The sequence below is a fragment of the Protopterus annectens genome, chromosome 2.part0 (genome assembly GCF_019279795.1).
Source record: "Protopterus annectens isolate FY-2018-M chromosome 2.part0, PAN1.0, whole genome shotgun sequence".
Taxonomy (NCBI): Eukaryota; Metazoa; Chordata; order Ceratodontiformes; family Protopteridae; genus Protopterus; species Protopterus annectens.
In genome coordinates this window covers 1,302,701,812-1,302,716,246 of record NC_056728.1, presented here as the reverse complement: position 1 = coordinate 1,302,716,246, position 14,435 = coordinate 1,302,701,812, and the positions used below count along the sequence as shown (strand labels likewise).

The window sequence follows — 14,435 nt, the reverse complement described above, 5'->3', positions numbered from 1 at the left end:
CTGTGCTATAACATCAGAAGGCTGTAAAACAGAATAACTAGGAGCACCTAGGTGTATATTTAGACTGGTAGGAAACTACTCAGTGTTCTGTCAGTTTCTATTTCTTTTTCTTTATTTTTTCATCATGTGTAGTAGTGATCTAGCAGTTGTAGTGAAATTGTGAGCTTTTATATTTTAATTTTTAAAAGTAAATTATTACATACTTTATTAAATAGAAAGAATAATATCAGGGACAACAGATACTCTGCAAAGTCACTCAACTAAACCTCTTCTCAAAATTACAAATAAACCAATACAAACATGCTACTACATGTGACATTGGTGCATTTTTACAGACTGGAGCCTGTAATTTAAATGGATCTGAAGATGAAGTTGTTGTGAAAGTTACTAGCTGATATGAGTGAGAGTGAGATGATACTGCTGAAGGCAATGGATATTGCTGGGGTGTCATGACCAAAATGTGTTTCCAGTATTTTCAGAAAAGTAGGGACATTATCTCTCAGCTGGCAAAATGGGGACCTTCTGTGCAAAAAGCAATAGAAACCCTGTGAAAAGTTTGAAAGTGTTGTGGAGAGAACTGCAAGATTTTAAGTGGATGAAGCTGAACAACCTCAGTCTGCAGGTTTTGGCTGCAGACTGAATTTGGGACATTTTTACAATAAGACCTTTTCAAGATGGTTTTCTCCAAGTATGTTTTTTGTAATTTCCTATGTGAATTGATTGTTCTCATGAATGTGTCCTTTTGAATATGTGATTTTAAAGCTTATGCTTACTCAAAAAAAACATAAAAAAAAGTTTTGTACTAACTTTGTATTATTTTTATATACACATTGTTTCATGTGTCTCTTGGCAGACTGAATAAATGAGATAGCTTTATAACAATTGTTGAACATAACTGTGATTTTCACATTCCCATAAAAGCAGGCCTACCAGCAAATTTATACAGTAAACAATCAATATACTTTATAATAGTAACTCTAATTGCAGTAATTATGGTTCATAGGTTCATAAGTTCATACTAGGCTATCTGCCCTAGGGCATTTATAAGCCTAGCCAGAGTATGCTTGGCTTTCGCCACCCATTTTAAATTAATTTTGCTATGCCCTTTTTCGAGGTTAGTATACTGTGCCTCTGTCTAACAGTGACACAGAAGTGATACCCGGGGTAAACCTACGCTGAATTAAGTTATGCATGCTGTATTTAAACTGTACTTTGAAAACTCACACAAATATGATAATTTAGTATCTGCACTAAAAAGAATGGATGGCTGAAGTCTGGAGTTCCTTAGGACAAGTCAAAGGCAACATGCAAAGTAGTCTCCTCTTTTTCTCTCACCCATTGGCTATAAAGTCAGCTGCCTGATTGGAGAATTTTCCCAGCCTGGGGACAAGTATGATTACAAGGCTGTGACTGATCTCAGCTACATAAATATAAATATTCATAAATCTAGCAAGAACCAGTTCCTGATTGACTGGCCTAAAACAATAGCCTTCATCCACTTCCAACGCACGTCATGCCTAAGTAGGGTTGTCAACATACTACTTGCACCTCTTCAAAGCCCACCCATCTCAACCCCTCTCTCCACCCTCTTTCCACCCATTTTGTGACATCAGAGGCTTGTCAGGTGGAGAAGGAATGTCCTCTTTTCCTGATTTCCAATGCTTTTTTATTTTACAGAAAAGCATTAGTAAATCTTCCAATTTACTAATACATTTCTACAAAAAAGCATAGTAAATCTGCTGGTACCAGAGTTTGAACAGTGCTTTTCAGGCTACCAGACAATCCATTTGATTTCTGGATAGTCTGGGAAAAATACAGATAGGTGGCAACCCTATGCCTATGGCTTCATGTTCCAGTGTCCTTGCCTTTATATATCAGAGCAAAAAGTTAATCTGAAAGTGATCTGAAGAACTCTGAAGTCTAATTTTTCACACTCTTATCACTGAAATAAAGCTTAATTGAAAAAGAAAACAAATGACTCTGGGGCATTTTAACATTTTTATTAGGTGTACTACAACTTGTGTATTTTAGCCTATCCAGCAGTAAAAAAAAAACCACTACAAAGAATTTATAAAGAAGCAAGCTCTAAGATTGAAAATGGAATAAATTATTTAAAAAAAAATAAAAAGGGAAGGAGTTCCACCACTCTTGGCTTACTCCAAACTGGCTTCTGATACAGTGTCATTATGTGGGCAGGAAGCTGAGTTCAGGTTGTAGAAGGTTCATGCTTCTCCGGCTCACTGACAAAGCTTTTGTCAGGAAGCAGGAATGGAGATGCCTTTCAATAACTGAGTCTTTGATTCATACAGTGCTGGCTGAGTCTGCCTAACTGTAAAACAACTCTTTGTTCTTTTTTATGTAAGTCATGGAAGGGTCACGGAATTTTGCCAGTATGCTTTATATCATTATAATCAGTTAGTGAGGTAGACAGCAAATGCATTAATGAGTTTTATTCCAGAGAGGTGTTACCATATGCAAGGTATTTCAACATTGTCACTGAGGAAACTACCAGTGATGTGTATGTGTGTTGCTGGGAATGGCTTCAAATAACAGCTACATTTTTACTTAATCTAATAATAGTAATCAGGTGAGAAAGTATTACATTACAGATGGTCAGTTTTGCTAACCAACAACAGAACAGAAGAAGTTGTATGGAATGTTCCCAAGTTTATATTCAGACATTTTCATAATCCACTAGCAACTTAACCCATTTTACTAGGTCACTTGGTGCAACTATTGTTAACAGATAACGGACAATAAAATATAGATATAACGCCTGTAATTATATCAGTGTAACCATTTTTTTTAAATTTTGAAACAAGAATGCATGTATTTTTTATAGGTTGTGGAAGCTGCCAGTATTTGAGTAATACACTTAATGTTTTATAAAAACATGGTGCTGCAACTAGTCACATATGTGAGTTCAAATTTCAGATCATTGATACCGTTCATTTGGATCAGGGATTGATCTGAGGGTGGGTACAGAGGTGGCACTGTGTCAGACTGGTGGTAGTGTGAGAACTGACACAAGAATCACGATTTCAGTTTACAGCTCACTGTATGGCCCCATCCTGAGTTAGGTCACAAGCTCTGAGGAGTGAGAAAATTAATATAAGAGACAGAAATAGGGTATTTTTTCTGGGTTGCTGGGCTTTACTGCTCATGACAGAGTGAGAAGTTCAATAGTCAGGGAGGCTCTCAGAGTGGAGTCACTGCTCCTCCCGATAGAGATGAATCAGCTGATGTAGAGTGGGCCTCATATGAAGACCACAAAATTAATAAGCAACCTACCAAATTATGGGGCAACATTTTAGACATTTTTTGAAAATCTGGACAGTTAAGAGGTATGAACATTTTACATAGAGAAAAACAGTGACACAAATGAGAAATAATTGTTATTATGAATTATCTTGATATTTTGTTTGTTACTGAATGAGTAATCCCACACACCCATCTAGGATGAGCTATCCCAAATACCCTCCTAAACACTGTGCAGATATTTTGGTTGAGTTAGCCCACACACCTTCATAAATACTGTACAGGCATTTTGGATGAACTGTCCCACCCAGCTTCCTAAACACTGCAAGTATTTTGATGAGATCTAATACTGTTGTGTACAAGTGCAGTCAGAGTATCTGTGGCAGTGTGTCTGTTTTGAATGTCCAATCACTAATTTTATAACTAAAATTCAGTGTTCTTCCCAAAGCATGGGATGCTAACAATATTTCTTTACAGTGAATATGAGAGTATTAGATACTCATAATGTGTCTAGACCCCTTATAGCATTACTGACTCTTTGGTGGATTAACAAAGCTTCCTTCCTTTAGTCATCTGCATAGTTTATCACTCACAAGTGGTCATCATCTCTTATCTCTCAAAAGAAGATAATAAATAGCAAAAGACCCATTATCAAGCCCTGTGGCACTTTAGAAATGAAGTGTAGCATGTCAAAAAGTATTTCCCCTTCAAACCCTCTGAATTATATTAAATGTTAATGAGGTGACAGGGTAAGAGTCACCCAGGGAATCAGGCTTGTAAGTTTTTGTTACTGGAGAAATTACTGCTAGCTATCATGTTTGAGGAATAACTCAGTGGAATAAGGAATGACAAAACATGCCAGTGGAGTAACCATAAAAGTTAAATCAACTCTATGGAATGCAGGGTGTGGGATACTGGTCTTTGCGGTCCTTTATCTGTCAGATGGAGTAGAAGTCTCTTAACAAGTCTTTTTGAAATAGTTTTATGGAGAAACTTACCTACAAGACATCTGTATGTGCAGCAAGGATCCAAGTCATTTCTTTTATAGCCTGAATCCCATGTAAGGATTACTTAAATCCTCAGTCAGTAGTGGAAGAAAACAGAGGATAATGGTGACTGGGTGAAGTGTTGTTGTGAATAAGGTAGAATCTCCAGTCACTAATTTAATTTCTATCCATAAATGTTTGTACTAAATGAATAATGACTTCTGACAGTTTCTAATCTATGTTGCCTTGCTTTATTTAATTTCTGTTCTCTAACCATGTTACAGCAATAGATATTCTCTGAAATCTGTTAAGTCTAAATATTTTCACTTGCACCAGGTTTTGCCAGTTTCTTTAACATTAGACATGATGTTAAATATGATTATGGATGTCGTGTTACTTTTAGATTTCCTGTTTTCTAATTGGATGTATTTTTCCTTGAACTTGTACAAGGCTGCTACAAAGACAATTTTCACACCTGGGTTGAGTAATATGAACACCAAGTCTGAAATGTCAGGATATAAAGTGGTACAGACTGTTCTGAAGATGGCATATGCCTGCAGATTATTAGCGTGGGGAGATAATAGTTTCGAAGAATCATCTTGTCACGATTAGACAGCGATCACTGAAGCATTTAGAAAAACTGTACAGGTGTATACTTCTTTCTGCTAATGACCAAAACCAACTCATTGTGATTTACAGGTATTGGACTGGGCCTGGTATAATCACTAAATGTGACAAAACTGGGTTACTTAATTTGCTTGGCAGTTATGGGCTCAGATCACCATTCCAGATTATATATATATTAGTCCATTCAGGGAAGTCTGTGGAAGAAGATTCATCTCTGGCCATTTCAGTAGCTTAACATGATTTATCTGCTAGGAAGGAAACTTCAGTTTCCTTTTCTGTCAGATGACCAAACAATTTTGAATTGGAGGATGTGATCAAATAATCATGAACTTCATAATTTTAGCAAGAACTCAGTTATGAATATAATGTCAGACAAGAGTAATTTATACAGGTCTCAACTGTGATGGATTTTTGCAGGCATTGCAGAACTGAGGTGGCACTTTTGATGGTGTGATTCCAGAGTCTGATGGGGTATTCTTCAGTAGAGGGGGTGATACTGAGAGGCAGTGGTTTCCTTCTTTCATTATCCCCCGGAGAAGTGTGTAAGGAATTTGGGTAGACAGCAGATGAAAATTTTAAAGGATTTTGTAGTTATTTATCCAGCAATCCACTTGTCTGTCCAAATCTGACATGCTTTATGGATACTAGTATAATAGTGGAATGGTTCTGCCAGTTGGGCATACCTCTCAGCTGTCCAGAATTTCACAGAATGTCCAGATTTTCATGTTATATTTTTGATGTAGTCCTTAAAAAGTCATGGTTTTCTGGCAAATCATTGAAGACTGAAGTCACTATATAATGACAGATAATGCATGCTAATGCCAAATCTAATATTCTATCATCTTTCTCAGCTTATAACATCTGTATTTAAAAATCTGTCTCCCCACTGTGTTTCACTTTGTCTAGAATTCGTGCGCCTCTCAGTTTGTTGGGAGGGTGGCCTAATGGTTAAGGTGTTTGCATTATAAACACAAGGTGCAGGGCTTGAGTCTCACAAGGGATAATTGGCTAAGCTTAAAATGGCTCACAAGGGCAGTTAGCTTAGTACTAACCTATGAACCTATAAGAGGTATGCAGATTTTATGTGGTGGTAAATAAGGAGTTAAGGTGGCTAACAAATAATGTCCCATATGCTTAAAGTCTAAATGTCTGGTGAAGTACGTGAATTTGTTAGAATCCTACAGAGAGGGAGAATGAGGAATGTTGCGATACCAAGTGGTGTAGGAATGGAGAACTGAGACATGGTTGAGAGATTTAAGGTATGGACACTAAGAAAAGATGAGGAATTCTGAAGTGGAGGAGATGATACTGGAAGACAACGGGGAGTTAAGAAAAGATAGAAAAGTATTAAAAAGAGTTGTTTAGCCAGGTGTTGCTAGCCATCTTCAAAACTACAGTAGTTATTCTTGTGACAGAAGGTTAATAGTGGCCATTTTCTAAGTGTCTGAGCATTATTCACTCTTCCAAAAGTGTTTGCTGGTTGGTTCTCTTGCCTATTTTGTTTTATTTAATTGCTATTTATAACATGGCCCAGTATGCTATTACTATAATTTCTGGTAAGACTACTGTAAAGCCACGTATTGTAGAAACATTATAAACCCAAACTGATAATTTTTCTGAGTATCTCTATACTCAGGAAGCAAAACCAATATTGCACTTGATTGCATTTTGCAGTTTTTGTTGCTGGAACTGATTCTTTTTGCATTATGTTTTACTTTAACTTTTAGAGTTTGTTTAGCCATTTATTGGGGGCCATCTTGAAAACTGTAATAGTTATTCTTGTGACAGAAGTTTAGTTGCTGCCATTTTCTAAGTGCCTGAGCACCACTAGCTCATCCTGAGTTGTTTGCTGGTTGGTTCTTTTGTTTCTTTTGTTTTATTTTATTGCTGTTTGTTATACAGCCAAACAACGAGTTTCTGTAGTTGTAAGTGAATACCGGGTAGTGAGCGTATGTTCATTTTTCTTCTACCAAGCCATCATTTTTCCCTGGTTTGTCACTTGCTCAGTTGCACCCAGGGCCAAATCAGCTTATGCTTATATTAGCTTGGCTGCTCTAACTGACTTCTAGCTGCACTGGGAGTATCAGTGCACTGTGTCACTGTACTGTCCTAATTGACTTCTAGCTGCACTGGGAGTATCAGTGCACTGCATGTCACTGTATTGACACCACATAGCCAGGTAATATTTTGTTTCTTTGTGCACTTTTATAGGTAACACTTAAACCACTGGAAAATATGGAGGGCCAACAACCTTGCTCCTTTTCCATTGCCAGCTTCCTAGTACTTGGAATCCTAAAGCAGTGTGCTAACTGCCTCATGCTTACTGATAATGAACTCCTATTTAACACAGAAGTTTGTCTGTGACATATAAATATGTAGCTATCATGGAGACATCTCTCTCACAAGCATTAATACACAGTGAGCATCACACAGGCACAGCATTTTCTCAACCACTACCACATTTTCTGTCAGAACACACTAAAATGTCATATGCTGACACCAAAAGATCCTTTCCGAAGCTTCCTAGAATTTGTAAAAACAGGCTTCAGTGGAAGTCCCTCAACCCACTTACTCCATGCACCCCTACAACAACAAGTCAGCATAATCGGTGGCTTATTTCTCCGGCATACTGATTCCCGACTCACCAGACTGGATAATGATATTGTTAACGTCAGCTGCCTCTTGTGTACCAGGATCATGGACATTAGAAGGGCCCTCAGGACCATTTCCTGAGACAAGTTTGATTATGACATGGTGGTGATCCATGTGGAAGTAAATGACCCAAGGGGGCACAACAACCTGCTGGACATGCAGTGTGGCATATCAGAACTGTCTAGTCATGTGATGGCTGCAGGTAAGGCCCTGGTCCTTAGTGGAATCCTTCCTTCAAGTACATGGTCTAGGTATAAAAAGTAAATAACTGGCTTAATAGCTGGTGTCATTCCAGGGGAGATCCAGTATACATCAGCCTAGAATGAGAAGATTGTCCTACTTGTTTTTGCAAAGAATGACCTCCATCTCTTGTTCAAGGGTTTCTTCATTTTGACTAAAATCTTGTCTCCCCCATGGTGCCTTTTTAGACCATCTAATGGACATTGCAATTTAGCAAATTGTTTAAACCCTAAATTGGACCACATTAAAGTGGCTGTTCTCAATGTCAGGAGTCTCATTTTCAAATTGCCTAATCTTGAGATGCTCCTGCATCTGTAACATGTCCATGTATGTGTAATTACAGAAATTCGGTTTAAATGAAAAGAAAGCATTCCCCTCCATTGCTGGGTTTTGCAATTCTCATGTCCTTGAGTCTGGTGGAAACTGTGGTGGTATTTCTATATTTGTCCAGGACTACCACTTACCTAGACTGATACCCGGACACCCTCAAACTAAATTCCTAGAACTTCATTTTATCATAGACAAGACAAGCTACCAGCTTATAGTCGGCTGCTGAACCCCCTCCATATGTCCATATAATCATGTTAGATTCCAGGAAGTTTTACAATAAATTCTTATAAGGAATAACTCCATAATCCTAGGTGACTTCAATTGCCTAGCCATAGACTGGCACACCTATGCATCTAATGTACAGTATACCCAGAGATTTTTGGATTTGATAAATAGGACTTCCCTTGGTCAGATATATGATGAAATCTCTCAATGTTTGCATGACGTTACTACCATTGATATAGACACAGCAGCCTATGTCACTGAGAAGTTTTATGCCCACTTAGTCAACTACATAGACATAGCTGCCTGAACTAGGGCCAAATACAATGGGGGATTTAAAAACAACCCCCTGGTATTCAACAGGCATAAACAAACTTTATAACAAGAGAGTAAACGCCTTAAACTGCACAGTAAGGTAAGAATACATCAGAATACGGAAAGTATAAAAAATGTTACCAAGAAAATGAAAAATGCACTAAGGACTAGAAAAGTAACCCATAAACACAGATTAGCTTCTGAAGCAAAAGATAACTACAAATCTTTCTTTAATTTGGAATAGGTGTTTTGTGGATGAAGTTTGCAGAGATCTTGTTTCCTGAAATATTAGCAGTGGCATTTGCGTTGGGATTGTTGGGGTCTCATTAAGGAGAGGTTCAGAGAAATGCTGAGTGTAATTCCTAAGTTTCCTTTTTAACCCATCATTACTAAAGGTCATGTTCATAAGGTATTATCTCAAACCAAAAACACTTGCTCTGTGGGTCTCAATAAGACACCTGGGGTGTTATTAAACAATGACAAACAGATTGTCACCGAACATCTCATTAAATTGTTTAACCTAAGCCTGGCCACAGGCTATGTACCCAAATCCTGGATGCTCTGCTGTGGTAATACCCCTTCTCAATGGTGGCCCTAAAACTGACACTGGGAATTACAGACCACTCATCCTTATGAGATATATTTGTAAAGCTATGGAGTGTATAATAACTGATCCCATCAATTATGATATTAAAAATCGCATTAAGTTTGACATCCAACAGTCTGTCTTCACCAAAGAGAGATCATGCCTGTTAAATGTTGTTAATCTCATGGAGAGGGTCACATGAGCTCTTGACAGTGATCAGGCAGTTCATGCAGCTTATCTTGATCTGGCCAAAGCATTTCATGTACACCTCATGCCAGAACTGTACGGAAACTGTCATCCTTCAACTTAGATTAAGTGGCAAGGTAGAATGCCAATTGACTGAATGAGAGAACCCACAAAGTTCATGCGCCAGGTACCTCTTCAAATACTGCTAAGACAACCAGTGGAGTCTCCTAGGGATTGGTGCTGAGTCCTCTCTCATTTGGGATCTACTTCTCTGATCTCAGTATTGATAACTTGGACCTCTGGTTAACCAGATTTGCAGAAAACCAGAAATTGGGTACAATTGTTAAAACTCTTTCAGATAATTGTACCCTTCAGAAAGAGATTACCTTAGTTAATACCTTGTGTATGGAAAATTGTCTTAAACTGAACACTAAAAAGTACAATATTGTTTCTTTCAGAAAACAGAAGTTACCCACATTGCACAATATAAATGATATACCTTTACAAAACAGAAAAGGAAGTTAGGGATCTGGGTACGTGGGTCAACAGCTTCCTCTACTTTCATTCTCATGTAGCAACTGTTGTCAAGAAATCCTTCTAATTAACTCAACTAGTAGCCAAAAGTATTTTATCTAGATCCAGAGATGTTATTCTTCTCCTATATCCTGCAAAGATCTGACCTCTTACAGAGTACCAGTCTCGATTCAGTACGTATCTCATATGACAGCTCAACAAACTTAAAAACCTCCAGCAGTTCTTAGCAAAACAATCTCTGATCTTAAGAACTTAGTTATCAAGAGAGACTAAGTATCTTGTCCCCATACTCTGTGTCTTATAGATTCCTTAGGAGTGATCTGTACCTCACTTACCATACCATTAGAAACATAGTGGTCTTAGATCTCATATATTTCAGTAACACAAACAGCACAGCTAACATGAAAAGTAGAGACATGAACTTTCACCTGAACAGAATGAAATGGATTCATCATCCATTGCCCCCCCCCCTTCTCTGGAGTAAACATCCTGTGTAGGTTAAACAGTGTGATTCTATGTCTTCATTTAAGTTAAACCTGGATGACTGGATGGGTGCTCTCCTACTTATTTGAGGACTAACTGACCTCTCATTCAGTGAGAAAAGTACCAAAAATACTGGCACTGGAGTAAAGCTTGAGGTTGGGTACTGGCAAGGTGTTCACGGCCAGTAGACTAAAGAACCTTGAAACTTCTATGAATCGTATGAATGAATTCCATAAAACATACAGAGAAGGAGTTAATGTGGGCATTTGTGGAGTGTTGATGAGGTATTGGCAGTGCTAACACATAAAATTCAGAAGAGAAAATGTCATCCAATTTGAAGAAGAAATTTGCTGAGCTGATAAAATTAGGATATCTAACTAGGAATATCAAATTTTACTACAGGTGAAAGAAGAATAAATAAGTAATGCTAACCCGAAGTGGAAAAGTGGGGTAAGGTATGGTTTACTTAGAGTCAGTTAGTGTAGAAGAAAGATTGTCCATAAGCTAACAAAGGGAGTAAAACTCAGGGTACGGACTAAAGAAAATAGTTCAGAAATTTGGTGACCACACAGAAAATATGGGAATTGAACACTAAGGAATAATAAACAAAATCTGAATGAAATATTTTAACGTTGGAGTCAGACACAAACATAGACAAAATAATAGTGACAAAGAAAAGACAGTGCCACACCTGCCCTGTAATTAGGTATGTCCCCTCACCTACTCAGTTCTCTAGAAAACATTCAATAGCCATTACAAAAACTCAAACTGACACCTTAAGTGTGCAGCAGTGTACACCCAGGATACCATTTCAGCAAACAATCTAATAAATAGTATAGTGAAACAGGTTACCATCTTCAGGAGCACACAGTAAAGATGTGTGACTACATTAAATAAAGCAAGCCCTACAGCCTTAACCTGTCAGAGATTAGCCCTGAGATCAAAAATATAATGTAGAGGATGGAAACAGTGACCCCCCAACAAAAGTATTCAAAATACTACTAACGCATCAATCATTGTAAATAATGCTTGTCAGTGTGTTTCAGTATTGGACTTAATATACAATACATGCATACGTTCTTAGCTTCCCACTTCTGGAACTAATTTCTGTTATTCACAAGCCTTAAAACAAATTCATCATTTCTTGCTACAGGGCAGTATTGACACAGATTCCCAGAGTATTTTCCATCCATTTTCATCTCATCTGCGCTGTTGTGCCTGATGTATTAACTTTCTAGATGTTACGGCTTTTCAGGTTGGCTCATGCCTACACCAACAAGCTTGCACGATAAAAGTACTGTCCAAATTTGTAAAACCCCTTGTTATGTAGAAGGGAACAGGGTCAATACTAGGAAAGCATTTGCGGAGACCATATTATGCCTAGCCATAGTATAGCCATAGTAATATCCATTTATGTATATTATATTTTCTTTAGATGAAAGTTTGTGGACATGACATCCTACATAAATTATTAAATCATATAGCTTCTGCACTGTGAAAACTTAATGAACTAAAAATGTAGAAGTCATTTTTTTTGACACGTACTGAATAAATGTAAGAAAATAACACTTGCTAGTTAACACGTACTTCAGTTGTCTCTCTTTTTTCACATTCTTTTCTACTCAGAAATGCTTATTTCTCCTAATATCTTAGAAAATTTTCACAGGGGTAAAATTATTATGGAAAGTTCTTTTTTCTTTTTAAATGGGATTTCTGGTGTTCATTTCTAACCACTTCACTTTCCTTACTTTTATCTTTCATAATGACATTTCAGTCTGTCAGTAAACAATCCTACATAAAATTCTACAACATTTTCCTGAATGACATCTTTTTCTTAGTTTTGAAATGCACTTTAATGTTTGCTTAACACAGTCATCTGTTCTAGTACAGTTTCCTCTTACCCTAAAGCATACAATCCTAGGTATTGCTCTTATAAGGTTAGAGACACTTTTATTTATTTTGGATGTGTTAACTTGGGTATAGCACTGACCCCACTGAAACTATTTCAGTCACAGCCCTGTAGGTAAACATACTAGTTAAATTATTAGATATTAAGTAGTATATAAAAACTAAATATCAGTAATGGCTTGACAGTATACAGACAATGGATACATGACATTATATCCACAGTGACTAGCAAAACACAAAACATATGTGTATTTTATACAGAGTGAGTATCAGAGTTGACATCCTAAAAATATCTGAATGAAAAGTAGTGTCAAAGCAAGCTGTGTGGAAGGAAGCAGGGTAGGAGGAGGTTACATTATATGACCAGAAAGAGAGCAGTTGCAATGTCCTTGAGTAATGTAATGAGCTTTTAGTTCTGCTCAGAAAATAGGATAAGAGGAATGATCATTAAGAGAAGACAGGAGAGATTATAATATTTTGGGACCCGGGGCTGAGAAAGCATTGTTTATGCACTGAAACCTAGTCCGAGGACTACCAATATGTAAAACAAGTAATTTGCTAATTACTATTTCTATTTTGAAAACATTATTTTAAACAGATGGAAAAAAAAAAAAGGTGTAACTTTGCTATAATTTGCCAGCTACATCTTTAAAGTTTCATATCCAGAAAACTATTAATTTAACTTCTACATATATGTTTCACTTATCAATTCAATGTTTTTGTCCATCTAACTGTAAAAATGCTGTTTGAAAATCAGCTGATTGAACACACTAGCTATCTATTCTGTTGTGCGAGATTGTGACAGACAGAATTGGGGACTTTCCCTACTGTTTTGCCATCTTGGAGTTGGTATATATAATTAGCTGGGAGTGTGGGGATACAAGGGGGCTTGCCCCCCTGCAAAAAAAGTCTTTTTTTTTTTTTTTATTCAAAGTATTGTGTTTTTGAATATTTGTCATTCAAACAGATTTGAGTTTGTGTGACAGGCAGTCAAAGTGTTGATACTTAGAATGTCTGTCGTACACTTAGCCCTCCCATGCATGGATATATACCATTCAGTAAATAGCAAATTCATGAATACTAACTCCCTAACCTCAGCTTCTTGAATCTACATGTCCCAGAATGCTTTTACATTTATCTGCTCTAGTATTAGAGTGCAGTTGTGTCAGCAGTTTTCTCAGTTTTGCTGGTTTCTCTTAGTAGGGGGGACTTGCTACCTGCATAAAAAACACTTTGTAAGTAATATCACCCACCCAGTTTAACTCATCTTGTTTGCTGTGGGTAGGGTTATGCTTTGTTATAGTGGATCATGTATACACACACACATATACACACACACACACACACACACACACACACACACACACACACACACACACACACACACACACACACACAAATGTTGCTTGTTTACTTATACACATATACAGTATGTACACATACATGTATACATAGAAAAATGCCTATATACACATGTGCACATATAGAGGGACACATACTTACTGTGAGGACCACAGAGATGAAGACACTGGATTTCCCTGGCCAGAACTTTGTAAGCAAACTGTAACAAAATTACTGATTCCATAACCAACTATGCTATTTCATTATTCAGTAAAATAAACCAGTAGGTTATGGATTCATTTAGAAGCTGAAGTGACTTGAAGCTTTCTCAAAGAAATATTAGTAGCAAGTAAGAATCAATAAAAACAAATACAGCTATATCGTATGTATGTATGTATGCATGTTGTTGTCAAACTGTATAATGCAGATCGCATTCTCCAGGATATTCTATCTATCATTGCCATCTTTTGTCTGTCTATTTTCACAGGTGTCGGTGTGCCTTTGATGCTCAGTTACGTTTATGGTGTAGTGGTCCTGTCAATCTGTCGCAATGGATGGTGTTGGCTGCAGAAGGAACAAGCAGAAGGAAGACTAGCTGAGGAAGATAATTTAAATAAATGTAAGAAAATGTGCCTCTCAGACTGTCAGCATGAAAATGGAAAGGTGCCTTTGGCACTTTCCAAATGACATGAAAGGTACTAATCTGTCCTTGTGATGCCGCAGAATGCTGCAACACCTGCACAAGTTACTTTGGTCTCAATATTTAA

General features: G+C 37.3%; 1 protein-coding gene across 5 annotated transcripts in view; it reads left to right on the top strand.

Moving 5' to 3' along the window:
- Positions 1-14,435, top strand: part of LOC122793456 (E3 ubiquitin-protein ligase RNF19A-like) — an 862,167-nt gene that overhangs the window by 780,387 nt on the left and 67,345 nt on the right. For all 5 annotated transcript variants that reach the window (XM_044061482.1, XM_044061481.1, XM_044061484.1 and 2 more), the window contains one exon: positions 14,156-14,287. In XM_044061482.1, coding sequence (XP_043917417.1) covers positions 14,156-14,287 — 132 coding nt within the window. The remainder of the gene's footprint in view (positions 1-14,155; positions 14,288-14,435) is intronic.